Source organism: Alligator mississippiensis, chromosome 1, assembly GCF_030867095.1.
Source record: "Alligator mississippiensis isolate rAllMis1 chromosome 1, rAllMis1, whole genome shotgun sequence".
Classification (NCBI taxonomy): domain Eukaryota; kingdom Metazoa; phylum Chordata; order Crocodylia; family Alligatoridae; genus Alligator; species Alligator mississippiensis.
In genome coordinates this window covers 5,414,213-5,439,949 of record NC_081824.1, presented here as the reverse complement: position 1 = coordinate 5,439,949, position 25,737 = coordinate 5,414,213, and the positions used below count along the sequence as shown (strand labels likewise).

Below are 25,737 nucleotides of genomic sequence, written 5' to 3'. Positions count from 1 at the left end.
ACGAAATTGGCTTTGCTCTATTCAACGTGTGGACCAATTATTTGTAACAAGCTTTTTCTTATTGTTTTTGTTTCCCTTTTCCTCTCCCAAACCTTGTTGTCTTGGAACAGATTGAATTAGTTCGAAGAGATTACGTGGCTAATGGTGGCTGGGAGACCTTCCTGTCTTATGAAGACCCAGAGCAGGATATTCTGGTTGGCCTTCTGCGACTGCGGAAGTGTTCAGAGGAGTCGTTCAGACCTGAGCTGAAGGGAGGTGTTTCCATCGTTCGAGAGCTGCACGTCTACGGCAGCGTGGTTCCAGTGAGCAGTCGGGATCCTTCCAAATTTCAGCATCAGGTAGACCAAGAAATTGTTACTTCTGTTCGTGTCCTATCCTCACCACGTCTGTGATCAGGAAGGAAGAAAAAAATGTCGATCTTTGAACTGCCCGGTAGCAATCAGTTCGGTTATTTTGCTCATAACCTACTACAGCACAACCAGGATTTGAATTTGTTCTCCATCTTGTCTTTAATAGGTAAAAATCCTGCCACCACTGAATTCTGTCTAGATGGACCCAATCGTGGCTATATTACGATTGAAGGAGTATGATTATACTTTACTGGTATTGCTGTATGCTTATCCAGTATAGGCTCCTGATACTAATTCAGCATTTAGATATTAAACACCATCAGTTCTGCTTCTACCTTATAAAATGCTCCACGTTAGGTAAAATCAAAACTAAAGGGAAACATTAGTTCCTGATTTTATGTCTTTTCTAATAATCTCATCCAGCTTGAGAGATGGGTTTTGGTACTGAAATCTAAAACCATTCATCGAGTAGAATGTAAAACCTTCTGCAGCTCTCTATGTCAAGGGGGCTATTTGTCAAGCACCTCATTACAACCAAAAATAGGAAATTTCAGTTTGAGATTTGTCTTGGAGAAATTTCTATCTGCTTGAATGATTGGCGGGGCTCTTCAGTAAATGTTTTTTCTAGTCTTAGTGATTGCAAACCTATTGCACGTGTCCCTAACAATAGGAAGATCCGGGTAAAAAGGAAGCGCGCTTCACTATGGTGCCTTTCTCATGAAAAATACTTGTGTTGCCCCTCTACGTGTACCATGTTATGACTTAATGTGGGAAGAGTGTGAGCTTGGTCTTGCAGTAGTAGAGTTTGATCAAGCTTCAGAAACTCCATCTATTTATTCTTTGTGCCAGAAGCCTTCGGGGCTGATGTTGTTTTAAATTACATTTTATTTTTATTAATCCTTCCCTGGATGTATGCATTAGGATGCAGCACGTTGCTTGACAGCCATGATCAGGGCCATAAGGCAGCAGACTTGAAAGAGAATGAATGGTTCCACTATGAGATAATTAACATTTCAAACCGAGGGTAGGGAAACTGGCCGTCATAAGTAAAAAGCAAAGGGAAAGAAAAATCAATCGAGTTGAGCCAAGCACAAATTAAAATAGGCCAGAAATTGAGATTTCATGGCGTATGATGCACTAACGCGCAGTGTAGAAATGTGCACTGTGCTACTTTGAAAGCAGTCTGGACTTGGCAAAAAACATTTCTCTCATTCCTGAATCGTAGCACACCTGGTGCGTGCGATGTGCCATTAGGAGAACGCGTTAGGCTGAAGATTTTAAGCGTTTCTTAAAAGTCTTACGCTTTTAAAATTTAAATCGCATACTCTTCAATTCCACCTCTGCCATTGCTCACACCCTGTCAGGGAAACGTGAACTGAGATCAGAGCGCGATTTCTGCATCCGATTGTTAGAGATGAATTCATTCCTTTGTCTTTTCTCAGGCTGTAGTTGCCAAATTGGGGCCGGAGGGACTTGTTCCTTGTCACAGAAAACTGTTCTGTTTGTTTCCAGCAGCTCTCGCGCTGTGCTGCGCAGTGCACAAACGCACAAGGAGGCAACGAAGTTCTGCGTTTTAATTAATTCTTGTGGCACATGGGGAATTTCGGTGTGGCAGTCTTTTTCCACCAGGTAGTTTCGGGTGTCTTGTACCAGCTTCTGTGAATCGGTGGTTTTAGCCTGGTTTTTAACCTACACAAAAGTGGTGCCAGACACTGAAGTTACCTACAAGTCATTTCCATTTGTTGGAAGAAATGCTGAGCCCCTTGCCATTTTAAAGTTCGGTGTAGCTCCCCTCTGTAGCGTGCTTCTCCAGTGGTTATCAGTTTGCTTTCCCTTGCATAGTTATCGTTCTCTGTCTTTGGGCTGAAATGATGACCTTAGTTCTGTTTTCTGAACAAACTTTATATTTTCTTTCCTCTTTCGCACCTCCCCTTCTAGGGATTTGGTATGTTGCTGATGGAGGAAGCAGAACGGATAGCCAAAGAGGAGCACGGCGCACGGAAAATTGCTGTCATTTCAGGTATCGTTGCTTCATAGTGTTCATGTGAAAACGAATTCCGGTGGATTTTGCACTAGTGCTGTGAACATGTGTTATAACGGGGAAAATGAACACCAGAAAACGCTTTCTAAGAATGAAATACAGTGAGCTACAGGATGATCTCTCAAGGAAGACCGCATCGATCACATCGTTGCTTATCGCACGCTGTGTTCGGTGAAGGTATGTTCTGGAGGGGATGCTGAATGAAAGAGCCTACTCCTAGCCCAGTGGTTCTCGACCTTTTTTGTACCAGGACCCATTTGTAAACATTGATGGCCAGTCCTGACCCAGTGCCCCCCACTCCTGACCCGTTGCCCCCAGTGTGTGGAGCAGGAGGTGGGTGTGTGGGGCATGGGGTGCCCCAGGCAGCCCCTTACAGGCTGAAACACTGCCAGCCTGCAAGGGAAAAGCCACAGTTTCCCCTGATTTTCTCCTTTAAAGGAGAATCCTTTTTTTTTTCCCCCTGCATCCTTTTTGTATATTCTTGCAACCCACTTTTGGGATGAGACATGCTGTTCTAGAAGAAACCTGCAGGGGTGGGCTGCATGACCTCTGCTTTCTGTGCAGAATGCTGTTTCCAATATCTCCTTCCCTGTATCCAGTCTCAGCCTGGCTTTTCTCAGGGTAGTTTTCCAGATCCTGAGAATGGTTAAAAATGACAGATGTCCATTTTAGGGCCTTGGTGGAGCTGCAGCCATCCTGATTGTCAACTGCTTCTAAAATAAATTAAGCCTCATCGCAGGCATGGGAGCTGGACAGGAGACTGACTGCTTGTCCCATTTCATTTCCGAGGTGCCGCATTGAAAGCCCAGCTGAGCACCGACTAAAAATAATAGCAGCTGCTCGGTGACCTGTGTGAAGAAAAGGGCATGTCTGCACTGGAAATCCAGCGCATTAGGGGCATGATAATTACTTATTTTGGTAACGTATTTATGCTGGCAAAATCCTTTACATAGCTGCATAAAGGAGGTTTTGCGAGCGTAGCTGATTTCGTTCAGGAAACCAGCAGGCTGTGCTGGCAATAGCACTCTTGCTGGAAGAAGTGGCGTCTATTTTAAGAGGGTTCCTTGGGGTAACTACAGTGGCAGACTTTTTCTGGGCGCGATCCCCCCCCAAGCTGCTCTAAAATATGGCCTGTCACTTCCCTTTTCAGCCGTCTGAAAACACTAGAATTAGGATGGCATGGAAAAAAGAGGGCTGTGGAAATATTTAAGACAACAAGAGATCACAGTGGAAGGAGGAGAGGGGGCTCGGGATTGCCGGTTACCGTTAGCTGAAAGATCAGACTTGGACGGTCTCAGGACTAAGCGCAGCCCCTTTCCAGGCACCCGGCATCTTCTGTCTCCATTGATGCTGCAGTTTTGGAGCGTGAGTTTTCACGTGTTAGTGCCAAGTGTCCATGGCAGGCTCCTCCTGGCAAAGAGGAGGCTTGGGGGGCTAAGAATGTATTTCCTCCTGTTCGTCAACTGTTTGCCAGCTCTCAGTCTTGCTGGCTCCTGCTCTGATGGAGCTTTTGGAGGGAGAGCAGCGGCAATTTGTTTGTACAAAAGAAGACAAGGTTGAGAATAAGAGGAGCAGTAATTATTAATAAAGCGATTCGTTCCAACACTAATGTTTACTCATTTAGGATGTATCTGAGTGAACTGAATTAAATTTTTTTTTTTCCTCGAGGAACAGGACAATACTACAGCTTCACTTGCAAATGAATGCATTTGTAGAGGTTGTTTTCCTGCTGCTTATAGAGCAGAACGTGCAATTGTATTAAGCAGCATATATGCTCATTCTTCCAGGGTGCAGAATTCAGTACTGTGCAGTGCGTCAACACAAGAAAAGGCTAAAGCATCTGCGAAGAACAGGTGCTTTCCAGCTGTTACCTGGGAAATATCATCAAATGAATTTTAATTCTCCCGTTGGGTTTTATCTTGGATAAAAGTGCAGCCAGAATTCCACTTTGCGTTAGAGTGGATTAACTCTCCTTTCTCTAATTTTGAAAATCCAGCGAACCATTTGAAACCAGCCTGGGAGCCTGTTGTTTGAGGTTGTCAGCGTGTGCAGGAAAATGTTGACTGGTGTCCAGAGAGGAGCTGTCGGCTGTGAACGCCCTCTGAAAATGTTTCTCAAGTCTGTCTTGTTAATGGTATAATTCTGTTCTTGATGTTGTCCCCTTCCTGCTCTCCCCTCCTGTCCCTCTACCAAATGTTTGCTCTGGTATTTTCCCAAACTTTCTTGTCCTGCTCAAGCAATAATAAATGCCCAGGACTGTGCATTTACCGCCCCCCCGCAGGTTTTATATTTCTTTTAGGGTCTATCTTTTAAGAACAATTTTTAAGTGTGCATCCCTTTTTATAGCCTCCTGGCAAGGTACAAAGACTTACTGTGCCATGTTGATAAAGGAGGAATTTGCTCCCCGTCCTAGTGGTGGTCCTCGTGGAGCATGCTGGATCCTCCCTGTCATGTTGGGTGCGGGAAAGACACGGCACCTACAGCAGTCCTTGCTGTAGGTACTTTGGGGATAAGCAGAAGACTTGGCATGCCATTAAAGCAAATCTGCGGTTTGACACCAGCACTAAATTCAGTTATAAGAAACAATATCTGATAGTAAGAGAAACTGGGCTCCCCTTGGATCAAAGGGAACAGTTCCGGGGTGCATGCAAACACCTGTTCCCATTGCAAGTTGCTTGTGTGATTAGCCTCCAAGTCAGTCGAGAAGCAGTTTGTTACTTGGGTGGTTGCTCCTTCGTAGTTCTTCCTAGAAGCTGCTTCCCAGACTGGGTTCGGCGATTGCTGGCTGCCAGAACGCCCTTGGAAGAGGCCCAGGACTGAAGCTTGAAGCCGTGCTGGTCAGGAGTGAGAGGCTTCGTTAGGGTTCGTTGAGAGCACGCCTGCACTTCTGGTCCCTCGTTTATAGAAATGCTGCAGGTAATCGTTACTTGTAAGAGAAAAAGCAGCCCAAAATAGACAGGTTGGAGGACCAAGTGCCTCGTGTTTGAGTACTTGCAACTGATCTCTTTTGCTAGAAGGCGACTGGTGAGAGATGTGGAAGAGCCAGAGTGAAATCCATCCTTGCTGCTGTAGTATAATTACTGCGGACGGCTCTGAAGTGTTTGATGAGTTTTCCCTTTGAAGTGTTAAGAATCAGCACTAACTTGGAGCGGGCGCTGTACTGGTAAGGCACCCTTTTGATGCAGACACTGAAAGGGGGCAGCAATTGATACGAGCCTGTGATTCTTTGGTCTGCAGAATTAGATTAGACCGCTAATCTAAGCCCAGAAAGGCCTAGATCATCTCATCTGCCTGTGTAGCGCGGGTCAGAGCGTGATATCCGGGAATCCCACGACTTCCGGTGGAGCGAAAACGTATGTTTTTGAAAGAGCCGCTGTTGGTTTTTGGAATTCAGATGGTGTAGAGTCTAGTCCACTAAAGCCACTTCTCTTGATAAGATGTTTTTTCCCCACTGCTTAACCATCCTTGCTAGATATTTTTTAAATACAGCTGATCAATCTACAAGGACTAGAGTAGGTGTGAGGAGGGCGCGGATACAGCCTCTCTTTTGGACCCCAACTCTTCAGGGTTTTCCCTCGGTGTCGGTAGCAACAACAACTTTTGCTGCGTTGGGCAGGGGAAGGCCGAGCAGGAGGAGAGGTCTCCTGGGAGCTCTGCCATACAGGAATCAAGTCTGGGGCAGGCACTTGTTCTAGAAATCCAGAATCCATTAGACCAAACGCGTGCGGTAATAACGGCAGCAGCTGACTTTTCGTTTCCTCTGCCTCCCGTTCTGCGTCTGTCCTCAGATAGGAGATCCAGCTGAAACAAAAGGTCCACACTGCTCTCCACTGAGTGCCTCTCTGTTCCTGCCCACCCACATCCTTACTTTGCTGTTGCATCGTGATCGTTCTCACAAATCCAGGCATTAAGAGATTGTCTTGTTTTTCTTTTCAGGGTTTGAGGATAGAAGTCTTCGTTGTCATTTTTACAACCTGAATGGGATACCCCTCAGCCCGTTGTTTTTTACCAGTACGTAACCCACAACCTACGTGTGGAAGAGTCCCCACTTACAAACGCTGTTTTTAGGCAAGAACAGAGTGTTGTCCCTTGAAACCTCCTTGTCTTGGCTTGGTAGAAGAAGCGCTCTGCTTACCTTCCTGCTCCTGCATCGCTCCCACGGTGCACATTTGTGACCTGGCATCCATGTGAGAGTCGTCCAGAGAGACTTATCGCTAGGCAGAGATCTGAAATATTTGCAGGTTGGACAGGGATCCCTACCAGTAACGCGGACCACATATCTGGATCCCTTCCCATCTGCAGCCTGTGTTAGGTTTTATGCTGTGGAAAATTCTGTCTGAATTTCTCACTGGAGACTTTCCTGAAACTTTTTGTTTTTCCTGCTGTACTTAAAGCATCCAAGTTTGACTGGTGCTCTTTTGTAGGAAGTTTTTTTGGCTGTCAGGCACGTGCAACTGCTGAACGTGAGGGAGACAGTACAGCACGTACAACGCGTACAACTGCTGCTTTCCTCAGTGCCTAAAAAGTGCATGGTGCAAATCCCAGGCCCTGTCTCGAACACCTGGCCGTGCGGAGAGGCAGCGAGGCAGGGGGTGCAGCCAAACTACGTTGGTGAGCAACAGCCTGCCTCGTGCCCCTCGTTTGCCATTTTTACTCGCTTCATTTGCTGTGGGGTGCAGGGGCAGGGGAAGCGAAGTGGTGTCACTAATTCTGTATTCCCATCCTCGATAATAGACTATTCTGAGCCTCGGGTCATCCAGCAGTGCCAGACGCTCCCCGCCGTTGTGATGCTTTCCTCCTGGCAGGGTGGCGATTGGAAGAGATGCAATCCCTCGGTCGTGATCTGGTGTTAGACATTCAGCCAAACCAGGCAGAATTAAGCATTCCCAAAACCAGGGTGGTTTTGTGTCCCTCTGCAAGGTTTGTGCTGTGAGCCAGAAGCACGCGCTGTGTCCGGAGCAGGAAGGAAGGGAGTGCCCCCACACCCGACAGCAAAGAGCTGAGTACAGAAAGCGAGGGATTTGTTTATTATGGAGCCTTTGCTCATTTAAGGTAATTTTCTGCATGAGTGCTGCCTTTCTACTCTTCTGATGTGAGCAGTATATTAGTATGCAGGCTTGGGTATGTGAGTGGTAGACCCCTGAGGCATCAATCCATTATTGCAGAGCTCCTGGGAGGTGTGAGCTAAACTGTCTGCTTTTCTATCAGCATTTGTAATTGCGTGTGTATGTTCCTGCCCTGCGCTGATTTTGCTTACCTGGCTGGAGTACTTATTTTTCCTTCTCAGACAAAAACAAAACCCAATAAATCTCCATTCATTGTCTCCCCGTTGTCCATAGGTTAAAGTACTTATATCCTGGCAAAGCAGTTTCTCTCAGCAGGAGCGAGGATATTTGTGTCTTGTTGCTGAATTTATAGCAACAGTCTCCTTCCAGGCAGCTTCAAACGTGTATTCACGTATTCTCTTTTACAGAGAGGATGCTTTCGTGGCCCCTGGGTAGGTCACCCCTTCCGAGAAGTAGTTATTGCCAAGCGCACCCCTTCCTCGAGACAGGCCTTTGTCTTCACTCCTCTTTGGGGTGGCACCTTGCATCCCAGTCCTTTCCCATCTCCGTCGCTAGCCGTGAAACCTAACGGGTCTCGTGGGCTCGGCACCTCCAGTTACAACCAGCTCGCCAAAGACCCTGCCTCCGTCAGCCTGTGGGAGCTGACGCACCTTTTCGGCCCTTCCTTTTCCCCAGGCTAATATCCTCTGGGGCTTTGGTGTCCTCTCATCGTAGTGTTAGCCGTGGCGAAGGTTAAGCCATTCTTAGTCTGGACCGGCCTGGATAAGAGAGGCTCTTTCCCATTTAACAGTTTTCCTGTTGTTCCATTGAGGCCTCCTGACTGCTTTTCCTGCTTAATTTCCCTGAACTGGCTCTTTTTGCTCTAACTCCATAGGAAATAACGGGCTATAAACAGCAACGCAGAGGCAGGCACAAAAGCGCCTTCCTAGCTCATCGCAGGAATCTCAGAGGAGATTTTGCTTCTACAAGGCCCGACAAAATCACGGGATTGTCATTAAAATTCGGCTGCGGAGTGATTATAAGCCAATGGAGCTAAGAAATCTGATGAGTGTATCTTGGTCAGCGTTGGAAGTCCTGCTTGTTTACTTACCTAAATGATCCGAGCCTCCTAACGTGGATAAATAAATTCATAGAGCGTGAGCACTTGATTTTTCTTCTAACTAGAAACTGGATTAATTCTGATTGATGTCACTATTTCAGTTACTGCTTATTGCAGTTTACAATAAGCAGGATCAGTGAGATTCAGGTCATTGCTTTATAATTGCCTGAGCTTTCATAGAAACGGGTGACCGGCAAAATTAAGGGACTTGATACCTTTATCTTTAAAATACAGCAGCCTTGCGCTGTACCGGCACTGGAAAAACAAATGAGGGCAATGTTTTTCTCTCCTTTTCAGAGGAGCCTTGTGCAATGGAAAATGTGCATCTAGGGGCGGCTTCGGGAGTGCTTTTCTTCCCAGAAGCATTCTGCTTTGTAGCGTCCTTGCTGATCAAAGCACAGCGGACATTAATTGCATGCAACCCTGGCATTGTTTTAAAGGAAACGCACCACCGGTAGAGACCAGGATTTGGGGTGGGAGGATCTCTAGTCTGTGCCCGTACAGCAGTTCTCATGCTTCTACTAACCACCGGTGCCCCTTAACTCGGTGCTGGGTTGGTGTAAGCTGTCGGAGCAGCACTGGATGCTGCTGCTAGATTAAAGCGGTTTGCTTTCAGCCGCTAGCCTGTTCCAAACTCTCTCTGAGTTTAGGTCGTCTTTTCTTCAGAAGTTTTGTAACCTTTGTTTCTAGCTGTGAAATCTAAAAGAAAGTAATGCTTTCCCTTTTTTTGGCCATTTCTTCCTGTTCCCTCCTGTCAGGAAAGTGGTTTTGAAATGGCAGTTTCTGACAAGTTGCTCCAAGTCCCATGTAATACAACGTGCCACTCTGCAGGTACGGTCATAAGGCGCCTATCAAAGGTGGACGTTACCCATGTCCAGACGTCTGCGGTGAGACCAGGATGGAGCTGACTCTGGGGTTCATAGATGTTAGGGTTGGAAAGGACCTCGGCAGGTCATCGAGCCCAACCCCCTGCCCCAGGCAGGAAAGAGCACTGGGGTCAGACGACCCCAGCCAGGTGCTTGTCCAGTCTCCTCTTGAAGACCCCCATAGTAGGGGCGAGCACCGCCTCCCTTGGGAGCCCGTTCCAGATTCTGGCAATCCTAACCGTAAAGAAGTTCTTCCTGATGTCTAACCTGAATCTGCTGTCCGTCAGTTTGTGGTTGTTATTTCTAGTTACTCCACGGGGTGCTCTGGTAAACGGAGCATCTCCTATCCCTTGCTGTCCCCCGCCGATGAATTTGTAGGCAGCCACAAGATCCCCACTCAGCCTTCTTTTGCGGAGGCTGAAGAGATCCAGGTCCCTCAATTTCTCCTCGTAGGGCCTTACCTGCAGGACCCTAATCATCCAAGTGGCCCTCCTTTGGACCCTCGCAAGGCTATCCACATCCCTCTTGAAGTACGGTGCGCAAAACTGAATGCAGTACTCCAATAGAGAGGAAGCATCGCCTCCCTAGACCTGTTTGTGATGCACCTGCTAATGCACAATAAAGCGCGGTTGGATTTACTGATCACTTCGTCACATTGACGTGATCTGAACGTGATGTTGCTTATGAGGATTAGGTTATGGCGGAAAGAGGAGTTAAGAGCCATATAGGCCTGTTGGCTTCCGGTCAACATTTCTGAGGCCACCTTGGCCAGAAGGGCACGAGGAACAAGGGAATCGAGGTATAACGACTCGACTTGGTTCTGACATCGTGGGTGCCATCTTTTTCAGTGGAAGTATGTGCAACCGAACACACCTTGCAGTGGAGCCGTGCCGCTACTGAATCAGCCACTTGGTTAGGCAGGCTTGAAGTCAGGCAAGTGTTTAGGGTTGTGGGTGGGAGGATTTATGCATATTCCTCATGGTACTCTCTCGTATCAGAAGTAGACATCTGCACTGCATACAACTAACTGTACCTGCTCTTCACTTGTGTTCTCAAGTTATAGAGGCCAAGGCTAGTCCAAACATGATGGTATTGGCCTATTCTGACCCGTTGAAAGCATAGGAATCTCAGTGTGTTTCAGTGGAGACACCCATACCTTTTTGACTTAATACCCTGAGCGAGACATTGATGGTATTGTAGAGCAGACGTCGGTCTTGCCTCCTCTCGTTTCAGTAATAGATTAATTGGTCATTGCTGAGTAACGTGAGAATTACATGCAAAATGGTGGGATGATGTACCCAACTCTTGATGACCAAACCCTTAATTCTAGAAACCAGTACATGCCAGAGCCCCCAGTGCAGAGTCACTTGATGGGTCCGTGCAGGCTGGATAGCCCCTGCTGCCACCGCGGTCTTCACAGGGCTGGTGTCTCTCGGGGAGACTCTCTCACAGTGTAGTGGCTGTGACCAAAGGCTGGGTCCATGATTCACTGCACCTGCATTACACATCAACGCTGAAGGAAAGAAGACCATTGACCTCTCTCTGATGCAGTCCATTTAAGTCAGCTGAGCTGGGTACCATCAGTGAGGTAGTTAGTGTGAAGTCTACCTGACTTCAGACCACCTCGCTCCATCTCTGGTAGCTAGTACCTCAGCCGCTTCTGGGGGCAGGTGGACAAAACAATATGTTTCTGGGTCACATCTTCCTTTCTCCTCTACGGTAGTTATTCCCTAGCGTCCACCTCCAGTGCCCTTTTAAAACAGCGTCATCCGTAGCTAACACAGGAGCTGGAAATGGAGGAAATAACTGCGCCTGTGCACTGGCACACCTTGCCTTTTGAAGGGTTATTTCACGTCCCCCTGCAGCGAGGCGTAAACTCAGCTCTCCGTTCCAGTGACGTAGGAGACTTATCTCCGGAGCGCGAGACCTGGCGGCACTACGCTCGTGTGCTGTGAGCTAATTACTATGCACCAAGATGATCAGTTTTTCCCCAGACCAGGTTTCTATTCATGTTCTCTCAAGTAGAAAATTAATATGGACACAGGCCAGAAACGGTCTACGCCTGAGTGCTCGTAGGCTGAAGACGGGAGAGGAGCAGTGGGCTTCTGCAGGGGGGATGTTAAGAGCCAGCGATCTCAAGCAGTACTGGCCTGTTTCATTAGCCAGTTCATCAGAGAAGTTCAGCCAAGGAAAAGTTGGGGAGTAATGACACTCAGTACATCAGTATCCCTTTTTACTGCCATGTCCCATGTTCTTTGTTCGGTGTGAAGCCTCTTGGCATTCCTGGGAAGCAGGAAAGGGGATAGACAGAAAGCATGGCAGGATAAAGGCTGCCTCTGTGTCTGCGCGTAGGTGTGTACGTACGGCACCTGGCACTGCAGCATCCTTTGCTGGGCCTCTGCCCTACGACAAATGCCAATGAGAAATGTCTCCCGCTCCGGTGACCCTTGCTTTTGTTTCTGATGCCCAATGACGACCCTTGAAGCGAATAGCGTTTAGGAAGTGTTGTAAATGGTGGGAACTAGCTGGTGTAGGTATTCAGAGTAGACACTAGTAGACACTGCTGTCTACCGGCATGGAAATGCAGAGCTCTTGCTAGATTATTACCAAGCAAAATCAAGACTGTCCTGCTTGGTGACCTGTTCCATAAATCGGAAGTTTCTTGGAAAAGACGCTTGGTGTTTAGACGGCGCCTAGCACAGCGGGCCCCTGGTCTGTGATTGCATGTACTACCCCCGTACAAATCAGTTCGTATTAGCAAGCGAGCGATCTCACTCTGGTTGCTAGCGAACAAGATGGACGTCTCGGAAGAAACCACTGAGCGTTAAATGGATGTAGTGCACTCCTCCCATGGCTGGTGGTGCCTGTGGTCAGCACAGAGGTGGGATCTTCGTGTTGGGCAGTGATGCTGGTGGTGAGCCCGCTGGAAGAGCTGCCCAGGAGAGGCTGGTGGTGCTGCATGTGCCAGGGTTGCTTGATGGACGGTGGAGCCCGGTGTGCAGGATCAAGAAAAAATGAGCATGAATTCCCAGGCAGCTTTCATGAGTTGGCCTGAATCCCAAGGGACCTTGCTAGAGGGTGAATGTTTCATCTAGCAACAAGAAAAAAGTGTTGGGATATCCTGTTGGCCCTAGATGGAGACTCTCCCAAACTTTTAGCCTGAAAAATAGGACGACACGAGCACCATACGGCTCGTGGTATGCCTGCTGTGCAGTGGACACAGCCATCGAACCAAGTTTCTTAAAGCGTAGCATGCGTGAGGGCGCTGTTTCTTTAAAGCGAAACACGACGTGTGGAGCTGAGGGTGTGTTGTGAGCGTGGCTTACGCGCCAAAGGGGAATTAGCTCTGGTTTCATCTGCCAAAATTAAGCTCCCAGTTTGCTGTGGTGACTCCCCTCCCTGCAAGAGTTGGTTCTCACTGCTGGGAGCAGGAGGGGCTCATAGTCACTAATGAAATATTGCTGCTGCATTATGAGATCAATGAGATGTAATCTCACCATCTGGAGGCTCCGTGGTGCTTCTGAGCTGTTTTTTAAATGGCAAGTGAGCAAGTGTAATGAGTGCATCTACTGCGTGCTAATGACACCCCAAAAATTGACTGCTCCAAAGTTCTCTCGTTAATTGTCATTAGCTCTTTACTCAGTGTATGTTTTTTAAATGCCATTGATGACGATCCCGATCGTTTAAGTTTTTGTTTTGTTGAAGTATAGATTGGAAAATCCATGAATGACCTGCTAGAGCTTTCCCTCCTTTCGTCCCCACACACATCCCATCTAGGAGAACAGATACGGAGCATACCCCTTCCTTTGCTGCGGGGGTTTATTGTAGTGTACTAGCAATACCAGAATTTGGCATATTCATCCGTAGACCTCAAAGTGCCTTTCCAAAAAGGAGTGCCACCACTTCACAAATGAGAGAACCGACGCTGAGAAGAAATGACGTTCCCAGGGTCGGGGGCAGAGTTTGGGAATCGAGCCAGCCCCTCGCTCAGTTTGCCAGGGCGCAGCTGCCATTGCCTGCCTCCTCGCCTTGAGCCGGGAGACCTGGCTGTGCAGTTGGGGGTCTTGTTTTGAAGTCCAAGGTCTGACCAACGAGGAGAAGGCACAGAAAACGTCAATAGTTGGAAGTGTCTGTGTGGGGCCCCGGTACGGCTTGTGCTCGAGCGTGCAGAATTCGGGATTGCTGACGGGCGAGGTAGTGGAGAGCGGTTTAATATCCAGTTTCAAGGGTGGATTTTAAGTGACTTGGGCGCTTTACAATTTTTGCCCAAAATGTGTTTTAAAAATTGTTTTTCAAGGTTAATTTAGGGATATTTAACCAAAGTTTTAATGTAATAACTAGCTGCAGCATCAAAGCTCTCTGACTTGTATTCAGTGACTTCTGCAGCGGCTTCCATGTATTTTATTTTTTTTCCCAGTTCAGCACTGCTGAGCGGGTTTTGCTAACGCTGTTTCACCTCCTCCGCGCTCGCCCTGTAGGTTACTCTTTGCGGTTGCGTGCTACTGATTGATTTTTGTTTGTTCACGTGCAGCTTCCTTCCAGATGAAAGGCAGCAGTGTGAGCACTGCCTGGTCTGGTGGTGATGTTCAGGAGAAGGGGCTGTGCTCACAGCCTCTGCTGCAGGTTTGTTTAATCCATCATCTTGCAGGCACAACAGGAGTCTAGATGACTTTCCCGTGCCCAACTCGACAGCGTCAGGTCGGCCATTCCCTCGTGGTTTCTGTTGCTGAGCTTGGCAGGATGGTTCTCTGGCGATCAGATTGGAAACGTAGCCAGAGGTTTCTTACCGACACGTAACTCCATTAACCTAAATGCAAGCCTGGAGCTGCCTGCAGCTGCCGCGTCGTCGCTAAGACAGATCTGCAAGGCCTGTTTGCAACAGACCGTTAATGCATACTCACCTGCGTAGGGCAACTCGCAGAGCGGGGGCAGAGATTTTTTTGTCTTGCTCACAACCTCCCACAACTTGAGTGTCCAGAGGTGCGGGATCTTAATATCTCACCACTGAGGATACAGCAGCTGTCATCTCCATAGGTGCCGAAGGGAAGCGAGGAAACGGTCGGTCCCAGAACAGAGCCTTGTTTCACTCCACTAGAGACAGGGAAAGGCACAGATGGGTCATTGTCAACACTTACTGTCTGCCCTGCAGTCTTTCATGGGATTGATGCAAGAGCGTGAGGATCTTTTCAGGGCACCTGAGCCCGTCCAGTAGGCTCCAGAGACCTGACCAACTGTCCACGTCTTTGCTGATATCAGTCAAAGCCATATGAAGATTGCAGCTGTGCTTCTGACATTTCTCTTGATCTGTCACACACCAGAAATCATGTCTGCTCTCCCCCAGCTTGCTCTAAAACAGCACTGGGAGAGAGCCTGAGATCTTGCCATGGAGCATGTGCAAGAGCAGTTGGTTGAGAAGAATCCAAGCCAGTATTTTACCAAGAGTTTCTCCCAATGCAATGGTCCCAGGAGTTACTGTAGTCTGTTCAATCTCTTCTTCCTTTGCAGATTTTAAATGAAGTTCATTTTAAACGAGAATGAACAGGGACCTGACAACTTTTTCCCCGGTGCTTTCATAGACTTGTAGGAAAACAGGGCTGGAAGGGACCTCCAGAGGTCATCTAGTCCAACCCCCTTCTGAAGGCAGGATTGTCCTGATCCAAACTATCCCGTACAAATCCTAGCCTAACCTATTCCCAAAACCACACCATGAGCCCTGTCGCACAGCCTCGAGGCACATCGCCCAAAGACGCCAGAAGCACTGAACCTGCCCCAGATGGGGGGGGGGGGGGGGGGGGGGGGGGGTGAGTACCATCAGCGACCTGCCACTCGAGAGAGCCGCAGAGAGCCATACCCTGCTGTAGAAGAACGCAAACCCCCCCCCCCCATGCTCTGTGCTGATCTGACCCTGGGGTAAAAAGCCTCCCTGGTCCCAAGCGTGGCATCACAGGAGCTAAAATCCTCGGGGGCAGTTGGTACTAGAGCTGTCAAAGATGGGTACAGGCCAAGACCGGAGTGGCCTGGCTCAGTTACGTGTGTTCTTATTGCTGATACGTGCTTAGGGCGGGATCGTCCAAACCTCACTCATCTGGACACTTCCACTGACTTCCTTGACTTGGTTAACATGATTTGCAAGAGTAAGAGGCTGTTCCCAAATAAGAGCTTTAGACTGTAGCTTCTCAGTTGTCACGAATCCGTTGTTCTGTTTGGGCTTTGCTTTATTTGCAGTCCTGTATTGAGATTTGACTATTGGAAGTGGCTTTAATGCTTCTAAACCCAGCAGTGTTGCTGCTTTGAGTTTAAAACTCTGGTTTTGTTGGGGAACAGCCCAGAGTCCCATGACGAGCCGCTGCTGGGGTCATTGATTTTATTTTTTTAGCAAGTTTCTCCTCTGACTCGAAGTTGCTGGCGTGTCAGTCTGGGATGTCACGCTTGGGGTTCTTATCTTTTTTAGTCCTCACTTCCTTCTCTTGAATCCTGCTGGTGAGTTATTTGTTCTGCTGGTGGCAAGACCGGGTTCCAGACCCCCTGCCCATCACTATGTGCCGGTACCTTATTTTCATCAGGGTTTGCCCATGTGAGGGTGTGGTCCCTTCTGTCAGCTTTTCTGAATGAACCATCAGAGGTTGCAGTGCAGCAAAGGCAGCATGTCAAACCCTTGCGGGGAGAGGCCTGTATGTGGCTCAGAGCTTGCAGCAAACGCAGAAGCACCCCTGCATGATGTGCACGGAGCATCCTCATCCGCTCCTGTCACAGTGGGGAAGCTTCAAGATACATTGCTGAGACTAGGTGAATTTTTGGGGGCTGTGGAAGAAACGATGCGACTGTTCTGTGATTGAGGCAGCGTCTGCATGAATCACAGAAAACCGTTCAGGCGTCTTCTCAGCTTAGTGGTGTTGGTGTAAGGGTCTGTAGTGGGGGACCTTGGGGAGGGAGTTCCCACGCCTTCCTTGGGTTTGTGCAGAAGTCAACAGACTTGGTAATGAGGAAGTAATTTTTTTTACAAAAACTTGTAGCGGGGGTTTCTCCATAATTAAAGTTCCTTGGGACACGTTAATGGCTTGCAGTACCCCCCCCCCCCTCCCAACTGAATTTCACCATCTCATTGTTCCTGTGCAAGTAGATGCCGTTGAATGCTTTTAAGAAATATTTGGATAGGAGCTGTGAGGTGCATGTTGAACCTCCCCATCGGTAGAGATTTTAATTCTTGCATCACGCTGGCTGGACCTTTCTTTGATCTCCTTTAGCAAGTTAATGAGTTGGGTGGATAAAAGAAACATGTACATAAGTACACTTGGGCTTCAGTAAGGCTTTTGATGTAGTCCCACACGACATTGTCCTTAGTAGACGAGAGAAACGTGGGGTAGATAAAATGACCAAGGTGGATACATAATTGGCTCTAACGGCAAGCAAAGGATAATTATAAATGGATTAATGTCAGAATGGCAGGAGGTTTCAATTGAGTTTCCACAGGGGTCTGTTTTGTGTCTGGTGCTGTTTAACGCATTTAGTAACGATTTAGATGCCAAAATAGAGAGTTCCCTGATGAAGTTTGCAGATGACACAAAGCTGGGAAGGATTGCAGACCCTCTGCAGGAGAGGAGTAGATTTCAACAGGATCTTTATAGATTGGACAGCTAGACTAGAGACAGCCGCTAGACTAGAGACAGCCCAGTATGGATAAGTGCAAGGGTCTACACCTGGGGAAGAATGCCAGATGCAACCGGCTGGGCCGCAGCATTGCTGACAGCGATCCCCGGGGGTTTTGGTGGATCGCAGACTCAACGCGAGTCATCGATGTGCTGCAGTAGCAAACGAGACAAATGTAATTGTGGGCAGCCTCAACAGGAGCATGAGCTGTAAGGCAGGAAGGTGACAGTGCCGCTCATCTCGACGCTGGGGAGGCCTCGGAGCACTGCATGCAGTTTTGTGATGCATCTTTTGAGGAGGATGTGGAGTAGCTGGAGAGAGGCCAGAAGCAGGCAACAGAAATAAGGCATTTGGAAGGCAGGTTGGATGAGGAAAGGCTGCGAGAGGCAGCTTGAAGGAAAGGAGATCTGGGGCACGTGGCTGCAGTTTTCAGGAGGGCAAACAATGGCTCTGTGTGGCAGGATTGAATCAAAAGACTAGATGGTCTCTTTGGGCGGAAAAGGGCATTGTCGGGCTGCGGATATGTGTAATTAGACTGGTTTTCCACCTTTCTCCACGCTTCCTTTTCACTGAGCTGAAGTATAAATCGGGCTGCCTCTTTGCCTTATCTACCAGCCAGGGAAAGTTTAGGACTTGATGTATCTGCCCTTTTCAGTCTGTTCTCTGGTTGGTTATGCTGTGCTTGACACCACGGTATCTGAGCTGGGTATATGTTCTTTTCCGTCGCCGGCCTTGGGAGCGGCTGTTCTTAGACAACAAAACTTTAAAAATGAACTTGAACAGGCAGTTGTGAGACAAGAAATGATCCATGGACTGTTAAGCATGGTCTAAACAGGGGCTACAGATTCTTATCCCAGTACCTGGATTAGTTTTCATGATCCCTCTGTCCCTATGGGTTTATTACTTTTTTGCCTCTCCCAGCACTGCCTCCGCCCCTCCTTCCCTGCATTGCAACCTTTGATGGTTGTCCTGACATCCCTGGGTCGTGGTGTTCCCAGCGGGCACAGGGCTGCCTCGTTCCTTTAAGACCTTTCAAATATAGCTGTTTGCTGTGGGGAGCCAGGGTGGAGATGCGCTTGGTGGGAAGATGTTCTTACCCTGTGTTTTGTTTAGGACACAACCGGCCGTGTGCTGTGCCAGGCCTGGTAGAGGTTTTCAGGATGATGTTCGTTGCCCACCTGTGCTGTACAGGGCACTTGCTCTTGGGGACTGGACTGTATTGACCCAGAGACATCAGTATTGTGGGCATTAATGTTGCTTCAGTCTGAACTCTCTCAGCCATTTGAATCGGGGGTTCAGCTACACGGAGCAGGGCTTGTTTCAAAGCCAAGTCCTATGAGTAATTCAGCCCTGCTTTGGAAACCCGACCCAGCAAATCCAGTGAAATGTGCATGTTCCAAAAGATATTTTTGCAGTCCCATCTTTGATCCTTATTTACAGGTTATCCTAGACTATCTTCTGCTGAAGAGGATCAATATTAGAGCATGATCTGGAGTGATGGGACTATTGGGCACCCTCTATGCATTACATCTATGCCACAATTAATATGTTAGTTACGGCATAAATAGCAAGGGAGTTACATGTGCACCCCTTTTAAAAGGTGCCATAAAATGGCAAACCAGCCATAAAAATGTTCTTCATATAATGTAGAACATATTCATGGCTGGTTTTTCTGGCACCTTAAATTGAACACAGAGCAAGTTCGGGTCAGGGCCGACAATCAACTGATTCCTGTCTCTAGCCCGGGACTGCACCAGGGTCTGATTGTTGGCCCCAGCCCTGGACCTGCAGGCACCTAGCTTTCAACTTACCAGTACAGTGGGATCCCAGACTCATGATCCCATCACTAGCAAGTAGAAAGGGTAGAGTTGGGATCCAGTCCCAGAATCATGCCTCCTGCTATGCACGTGTGGCCTGGTCATAAGCACGGTTGCTGGGATCAAGGATCAGATCCTGTGGCTCCTTTACATGAATGTGTGCCAGGGGCCTTACGCGCTGTCTAAGCTGTTTTGTGTTTTTTTTACCCTTGCACATTCGTCATCCTTCTCCTGACCAGACAGACAGTAATAGAGCAGGAAGATTTGTATTCTTGTGACTGAAAATGCACACCCCTGCAGAGGCTCCCCTGTGGTTGTCTCCACCGTGACGCTATTACATTAGATGCTGTGGGGTCTGTCAAGCGTAGCACTGCTTCCACATGGCTGTGACGTCACTTTTCCTTCCTGTGTGGTTCATTGGCAGCTGTTAGTGTCCCCCTGCTCTGCCCGTCGCTCCTCTTTGGGAATGCCTCCTGTGTTAACCTCCCCACGCCTGTCACGCTGTTCATCTGCTTTTACTTTTAAGCTTCTCATTTGTGTAGAGAGAGGGTCCTGCATTTGGCTTTGTGCTCACTTTTACTTAGTGCTCACTTCATGTTCCTTAATCTGGCGCTGGGTTTTTTCTCCGTATGCACTGCTCCGATCTCAGTCCCCACGTCTGGGTGTGCTGTGGTTTCTCTGACGTGCTTCACCAGACACCTGTTCTTTGGATTATCGACTAGGATGATTCTGGGTCTGGACAGGTGAAACAACTGCACGGAGTGGAAGTGGGGAGGGACTCGCTGCTCGTGAGCACAAGCGTGCTGATGCATTGTCACCACTTTGTGCGTCCCTTCTGTCTCGCAGCAAGTGCAAGATAAGTCAGGGCGGTTTACCCGAATGACTGTGATTAGCTTCTGTTAGCTGCAAGAGAGCACACAGTTACCCCAAACCAGCTCGATGTGCAGAAAGTCCCTCTCCCTTTAAACTAGGATGGTGGTTTGATCTGTCCACACCCTGTGCGTCTGCACACAGGCTCCTAACACTTGGCATCTGATCCCTGGAGGAAAAAGCGGAGGAGTCCCTCCCCTCCCGTGTGCTTGTTCCCGCATCCATTTCAGCAGAGCTTTTCCTGTTGAAGGGCACGGCTCTGTGGCGGTAATTGTTGCCTCTGAACAAAAGGCTTCCACGGCAAGCCTGATCGTTTGCAATGCCATCTCGGGCAGCAGGCCAGCCGGGCTGCGGTGACACTTGGTCATGGTTTGAACCCGCTGCCTTCCAGCAAGGGAGAGTCGGCCTGGCGCTAGTTAACTGAATAGCTCCAGGATTTCTGGGTGCAGCTGGGGCGCTCCTCGCAGCCCCGCGAAATGAGAAATGTGAGGAGAGAGCACGCTGCTTTCGTGGGCCAGCACAGGCTGGAGGAAGGAGTGCATCAGTGCCTGGCTTTCAGGCCAGGCTCCGCCAGCACCTCTTCTTGGCTGGGATTTTTCAGAGGCACATAGCTGTGGCCGGCACCGTTCAGCACCTCTGAGACACCGGTGCAAGGTGTCACAGGCTTAGCACCTGGGATTAGTGGGCATGTTGCTTTTGCACAGTGTCTTGGCGTGAATCTTACAGCTTCTCTCTAGGACACACGGGGAGAGCATCCTGCCGTGCTGTCGTACGTCAGGATCCAAGGGCTTAATGAACTGCTTAAAGCATTACTGTGGCTCCAGGAGCCTTGCTCTCAGTATTGCGTGTGCAGGGCAGGAGGGTTGCTGTGTCTGGGGAGGGGCTGCAGCTTCCAGGAGCTAACTGGGGGGCTGAGCTAAGTGCGGCAGGTTCCTCTAAACAGAGCGGTGCGTTTCCTCCGGCTGGATGATGCTGCTGCAGCGTGGAGATCCTCCTCCCACCTGCAGTCTGTGACTAATGTCTGCATCTGTGGGTAATTAGAGCGAGGCGGGGGGCACGGCGCTCTCCTGTAGCAGGCCTGTCCCTCTGCAGGATGTTATCTGAAAGCCGGCAGGGTCAGGCTTGTCCTGGAGTTGGCTCCACAAGATTTAATTAAGGGAGGAAGGCGGGGGAAGAGCCCGGCTAGGAACAATGGCATTGGAGAGCCTCCCCTTCTGGGGAGGAAGTCGGATCGCGGCTGCAGAGCCCTCTCGTGCATTTGAAGTGGAGCTGGCGGTTCTGGGAGGCCTTGAATGAAGACCACTGAGTGTGGAGCTCTTCAGCTCCGGGCTGCTGCCTGCAGCCAGGCCTCTTCCTCTCAAGAGCTTGTCTCTTCATTATTGTTAAACTTGGGCTGCTGGGCGCATTCAGTGCCTGCTCTCGTGACCCCTCCTTGCCCTGCTTACTGCTGGGATGCCCCCCCCGCCCCCTCCCGGGGAAGAGGCAGGTGCGAGACTCTGTGCAGCCGTTCTGCCAGGTTCCTGCACCCCCGGAAAGTTGAGCATCATTCATCCGGTGTGCGAGTTGGTGCCCACCTAAGTCTGGACTTCCTGGCAGCTGGAATCTCAGAGACCAAGGGATTTAGGCACCTGGCTCCCCTTGGCTGGCGCTTGCAGTAAAGCCTGTATGAAAGTGGTGGCAACCATGTGCCTTAGCAGCAGGTGCCAGGGTGCAGCGGCATGTTTGTCCCTTGTAGGCAGGTTTGAGGATCGGCCCCGAGGACTGAGCCTCTTGCCTGGAGAGGAGCCACTTTCCAGAGGTCTTGGGCAGCCGCTGGCTGGCGTCCTGCCGGAGCATAGGTCACGCCACTAGGTCCCCCTAAGGCGCCTGTCTCCCTCCTGCTGGGAGCGTCCTGCTGCCCTAGCCAGGGGAGAGATGTTGCCTCAACTAACTGTCCGGAGCACCCGCCCCAGACCCAGTCGAGACGGTCAGCCGTGGACCTCTTGCAAACATGCCGTAGCTGCAGTGTGAGGAGTACGTGATTGCGTGTCGTCTCCATTGCTGCGTTGTAACGGACCAGTCGCACCAGGCCCCGGTAACCAGAGCCCTGATTAGCACTCGTGCCTTGATTAGCACGTGCGTTGGGCCAGCGCTAGGAAGCCTTTGGCCTAGTGACGACTCTTCGTGTAGAAGCTGCTTCCTCGGGCAGTCCGGGAACAGGCTGAAAGCAACGGGTCCACCACGGGTCTCCGTGGCCTTGCAGAGAAGGCAGGGAAAGCTTGGGGTGAAACCTACCTTTGCATTTTTATTTTTTTTTCATAGATGTTAGGGCTGAAAAAAAAATTTCTTTACTCTCCTTTCTGTCCTGGTGCTGGATTATTGGCTTTGTGCTGACGCAGCCTGTTCAGAGTCCCCTGGCCAGTGCTGGTCCCTCGCTGTACCGCTGGCGAAGGACTGAGCTCAGCAGGGTGAACGTGGGTAACTGGCCATGGCTCAGTTGATCGGCCTCCTTCGAGCAGCGATTTCCAGCTCCTCTAGACCCTGGACGTTCAGGGTCCCGCAAGAAAGCAGAGCTGCACTGTGTAGCTCGCTCGGGCTCTTCTCCGTTACGTCTCCCACCAGCGAGAGTTGCTCCGTTCTGTGCTGTGCGCCCCGTGACTGATGAGCTTTGCCTTGTGTTGTTTTTGCAGGTGTTGGCACTAGGAATTACTACAGGAAGATCGGCTACGAGCTGGAAGGGCCGTACATGGTGAAAAAGCTGGACTGACGCCCTGAGCCACAGGCGCTGCAGCCACATCTCCACTTCGCACGCGTGGCTGGGAACCAGGAGGAGACGGATGAGCTGTGGCCAGACAGCTCAGGGAGAAACACCAGCTGAAAACCAGAGTCCCCTCGCTGTAAAGTATGTGCTGATGCTGGAGTCTCCTGCAGGAGCTGGGACATCCATAGTGGGGGGGTCTCCCTAGATCCACCCGTTGTCTCTGCGGCAGCCGCTCTCCTAACAGACCTGCGAGTCTGCGGGATTTCCAGAGCTGGCTGTAACACGTTGATCTTTCCCCCTGCACAAAGCGGGAGGATTTGGTTCTGGCAGACGCAGCGGGGAGAGGGCGTATATAGACCCTCGTCCTGCATATTGTCAAGGTTTTTAGATTTTTGTTTTCAGCAGTCCTGCCCCGAGGTAGAGCCCGGGCCTTGGGTCATCAAAACCCTTTTTCCCCTTTTCCTGCCAGCTGAAACAAGCGTCTGATATGAGACCCAGACCACAGGCTTTGGGGACGGGGGTAAGCTGCAGTTCAGCCCCTTCGCTTGCATTTGCCCAGCTGCCTCTTTGGGAACGGGAATACGGTGGGCTGCTCCTGCCGTCAGTGCTGCAGCGTGTTTGCAGCGCTCTCCTGGACCTTCGCAGCCTGAATAGTTCAGTGGGACCCATCCATTAAAACCCGGGGGATGCACTAGCAGCATCTCTGCCTCATGGCGGGGGCGGGAAGCAGCTTTGGCTCTGAACTCCACTAGCCTCAGTGCAAACATGCTCTTGGTCTCAGCCTGGGAGGAAATCGGGGACAGCTATTTGTGCAGAGGCTGCCATTTTCTAGATGATAGTCTTCTAAATGATTCAGCCCCGAGTCCTCCGGAAATTTCCCGAGTATCAACTGCTCCGCTGCGCGTGCCGTCTGCGAGCTGAGCTCTGATGGAGCGCCGGTCAGGAAATGCGAAAGTGCCACCATGATCTATTGCTGCCTCGCGACGCTGGCTGGCGCGGTCACGGGCTAGCGCTGCTCTGACGTCTGCCGGCTCACCGCCGACTCTGGCAATAAAGTTTTTATCGCAGGCTTCTGGTGTGGAGTTCCTTAAGAGTTCAGAGGTTGAAATGCGCACGGATCAGCGTGACCCGCAGGCTGGGCCCGTTTGAGCCTCCTTGCGTGTCCACACGCAGGCTGCTGAAAACGGGGAAAAGAGAAGGGGCTGCGGGTATGGGGAAGGGGAAGGGGGCTATGGGTACGTCCAAGAGAAGGTCGGGTGGGTCGTAACTTTTACAGGACTTGGACCCATTGGTACGCAGGGAATGGATAGGATTGTAGCAACCCGAAGCCAGAGGAAATGGGCGCTGATTGCTTTGGAGAGAGGCTGCCTCACATTCCCTCTGTTTGGGAGGTGTGTTTTTTTTGTATCGCCCACTTAACTTGCACATCACAAAAATGCTGGAATAAAAACAGACGGCTCCTTTCTTGTGAGCTCTGAGAAGCTTGCTCTTCACACCACTGAAACCCGTGGGTTTTCCAGAGAGCGTGGTGAGAACCAGACCTGACTGCCCTGATCTGTCTTTTTGAGATGACTTCAGGCTTCAAGAAGCAAAAAAAGTGTGAAACGGGCTGGCTTAATTCTCCTTCTACCAGTTGTTTCCCTGCCGTGTTGCCTTCCCCCACTGGCTTTGCTGCCACCGTGCAAACTGAGCTCCTGTTGAGGGCAGGGGTGCATTTTGATCGGCCGTGTCGGCGTAGAAGTGCCGACGCAGTTTCCCACCGCAGCGTGCCCAGGGGAGCAGCAGCGCGCGGTCGTTGCTCCTCTGGGGCAGGTTGGGCACGCTGCGGTGGAAAGTTGCATCCTCACTTATACGCTGAGGCACCCAAAAAGGAGGCTCGAAGTCTGCCTTCCAGACTGGGGAGACGGATGCTAAGATCCCATGAGTCTTTCCTTGCTGTCCCATGATCTGTCTCTTCAGGCAGCTGATGTGGTTTCCAAACTTCTGCAGCCTCATTAAAGATGAGCCATGCTCAGAGCTGGGTGCCAGTAATCGTAGTCATTGTGCTGCCGAGCGGTGCTGGCAGCGGTGTTTGGAGCTGGAGCAGCTACGGCTTCGCCTTCTCTGCCTGCAGCCAGGGCCCCAGGAGAGGAGGCTGAGGCCGAGGAGCTGCTGCAGGTGGAGACTCTTCTTGGCTTCACAAAGCAAATTCAGAGATTTCTAGTAGAAATCCAGGGTGTCAAAAATGTTTTCACCTGCTGTGGGCTTTCTGCGTCCTTTGCAACAGAGGAATGGCAGTAGTGTTTTACTGCAGTCCAAAACTCAGTGAAAGCTCAGAGCTGGCATTCTCCGAGGGGGGCTCGAGTCCAAAACGGGGAGAACTGCTGTGCGAGACCATCTGCCACGTCAGACACAACCTACACACAACCAGAGGTCCTGGGCTGGTATCCCATGCTTGGCTCTTGTATGGACAGACTGGGGCGCTGCCTGAGGGGCAGCTTTTGTGAACCTGTCTGCAGGCCCTTCGCAAGTCCTCCTCTGGCGCTGCCTGGCCATCCCAGAAGTGATGTCTTCATGATGTTGTGGGGTCTGTGTACGTAAGGGCTTCCTGAATCCTCACCTGTGTGCAGAGCACGAGAAGATCCTGATCGCTGCGTGGGCCGTAGGCTTGGCACAAAGCTAGCAGGCAAAATACCCCAGCGTGCTAGAAGGGGATGACTAGTGTGAGCCCAGAGCCAAACCCTGCCTGCTCAGCACTGAAACAGGGTAAAGCTCAATGAGTCATTGCTCTTCTCAACCCATCAGCGTTGGCAGCCGTGTCCTGGACAAGTTGTAGTTGCAGAGCTCAGTCCTGGCTGGAGGTGTGTGGTGAGGTTAAGCCTGTGCCCAGTCGAGCAGCAGCTGCCTTCCACCATAGGCATCACGTTGTCCCTTCCACAGTACACGGGATTTGTGATGCTGGGAAAATCGGTATTATGCTGTCGTGCAGGTGACTTCCTGGTTTTACAGGGAGCTTGTTTGGACATCATGACCTGAAACAACGCCTCAGGCACAGTGCTGTGTCCGAATCTCCCCATGTCAACATGAGAATAGGATGGGGTTCATTGTAGACAAATGCAGGGTGCTGCACCTGGGGAGAAGGGATCCACAGCACACATACAGGCTGGGGAGTTCCCCTCTTGACAGCACAGAGGCGGAAAGGGATCTCCGAGTCATTATTGACTCCAAGACGAACATGAGCCGCCAATGCCAGATGGCAGCC

At 50.2% G+C, this 25,737-nt stretch overlaps 1 protein-coding gene across 2 annotated transcripts in view; it reads left to right on the top strand.

Annotated features, from left to right (window-relative positions):
- The window catches only part of ELP3 (elongator acetyltransferase complex subunit 3), a 119,891-nt gene extending 96,326 nt beyond the window's left edge, over nucleotides 1-23,565 (top strand). Inside the window, exons 13-15 of one of the 2 annotated variants that reach the window (XM_006260260.4) lie at nucleotides 111-338; nucleotides 2,289-2,370; nucleotides 22,426-23,565. In XM_006260260.4, coding sequence (XP_006260322.1) covers nucleotides 111-338; nucleotides 2,289-2,370; nucleotides 22,426-22,502 — 387 coding nt within the window. In that variant the 3' untranslated portion in view covers nucleotides 22,503-23,565. Of the gene's footprint in view, nucleotides 1-110; nucleotides 339-2,288; nucleotides 2,371-4,178; nucleotides 4,651-22,425 lie in introns of those variants that run through there. The other variant, XM_059728379.1, reaches the window with a different exon arrangement.
- The last annotated feature ends 2,172 nt before the right edge of the window (nucleotides 23,566-25,737 follow it).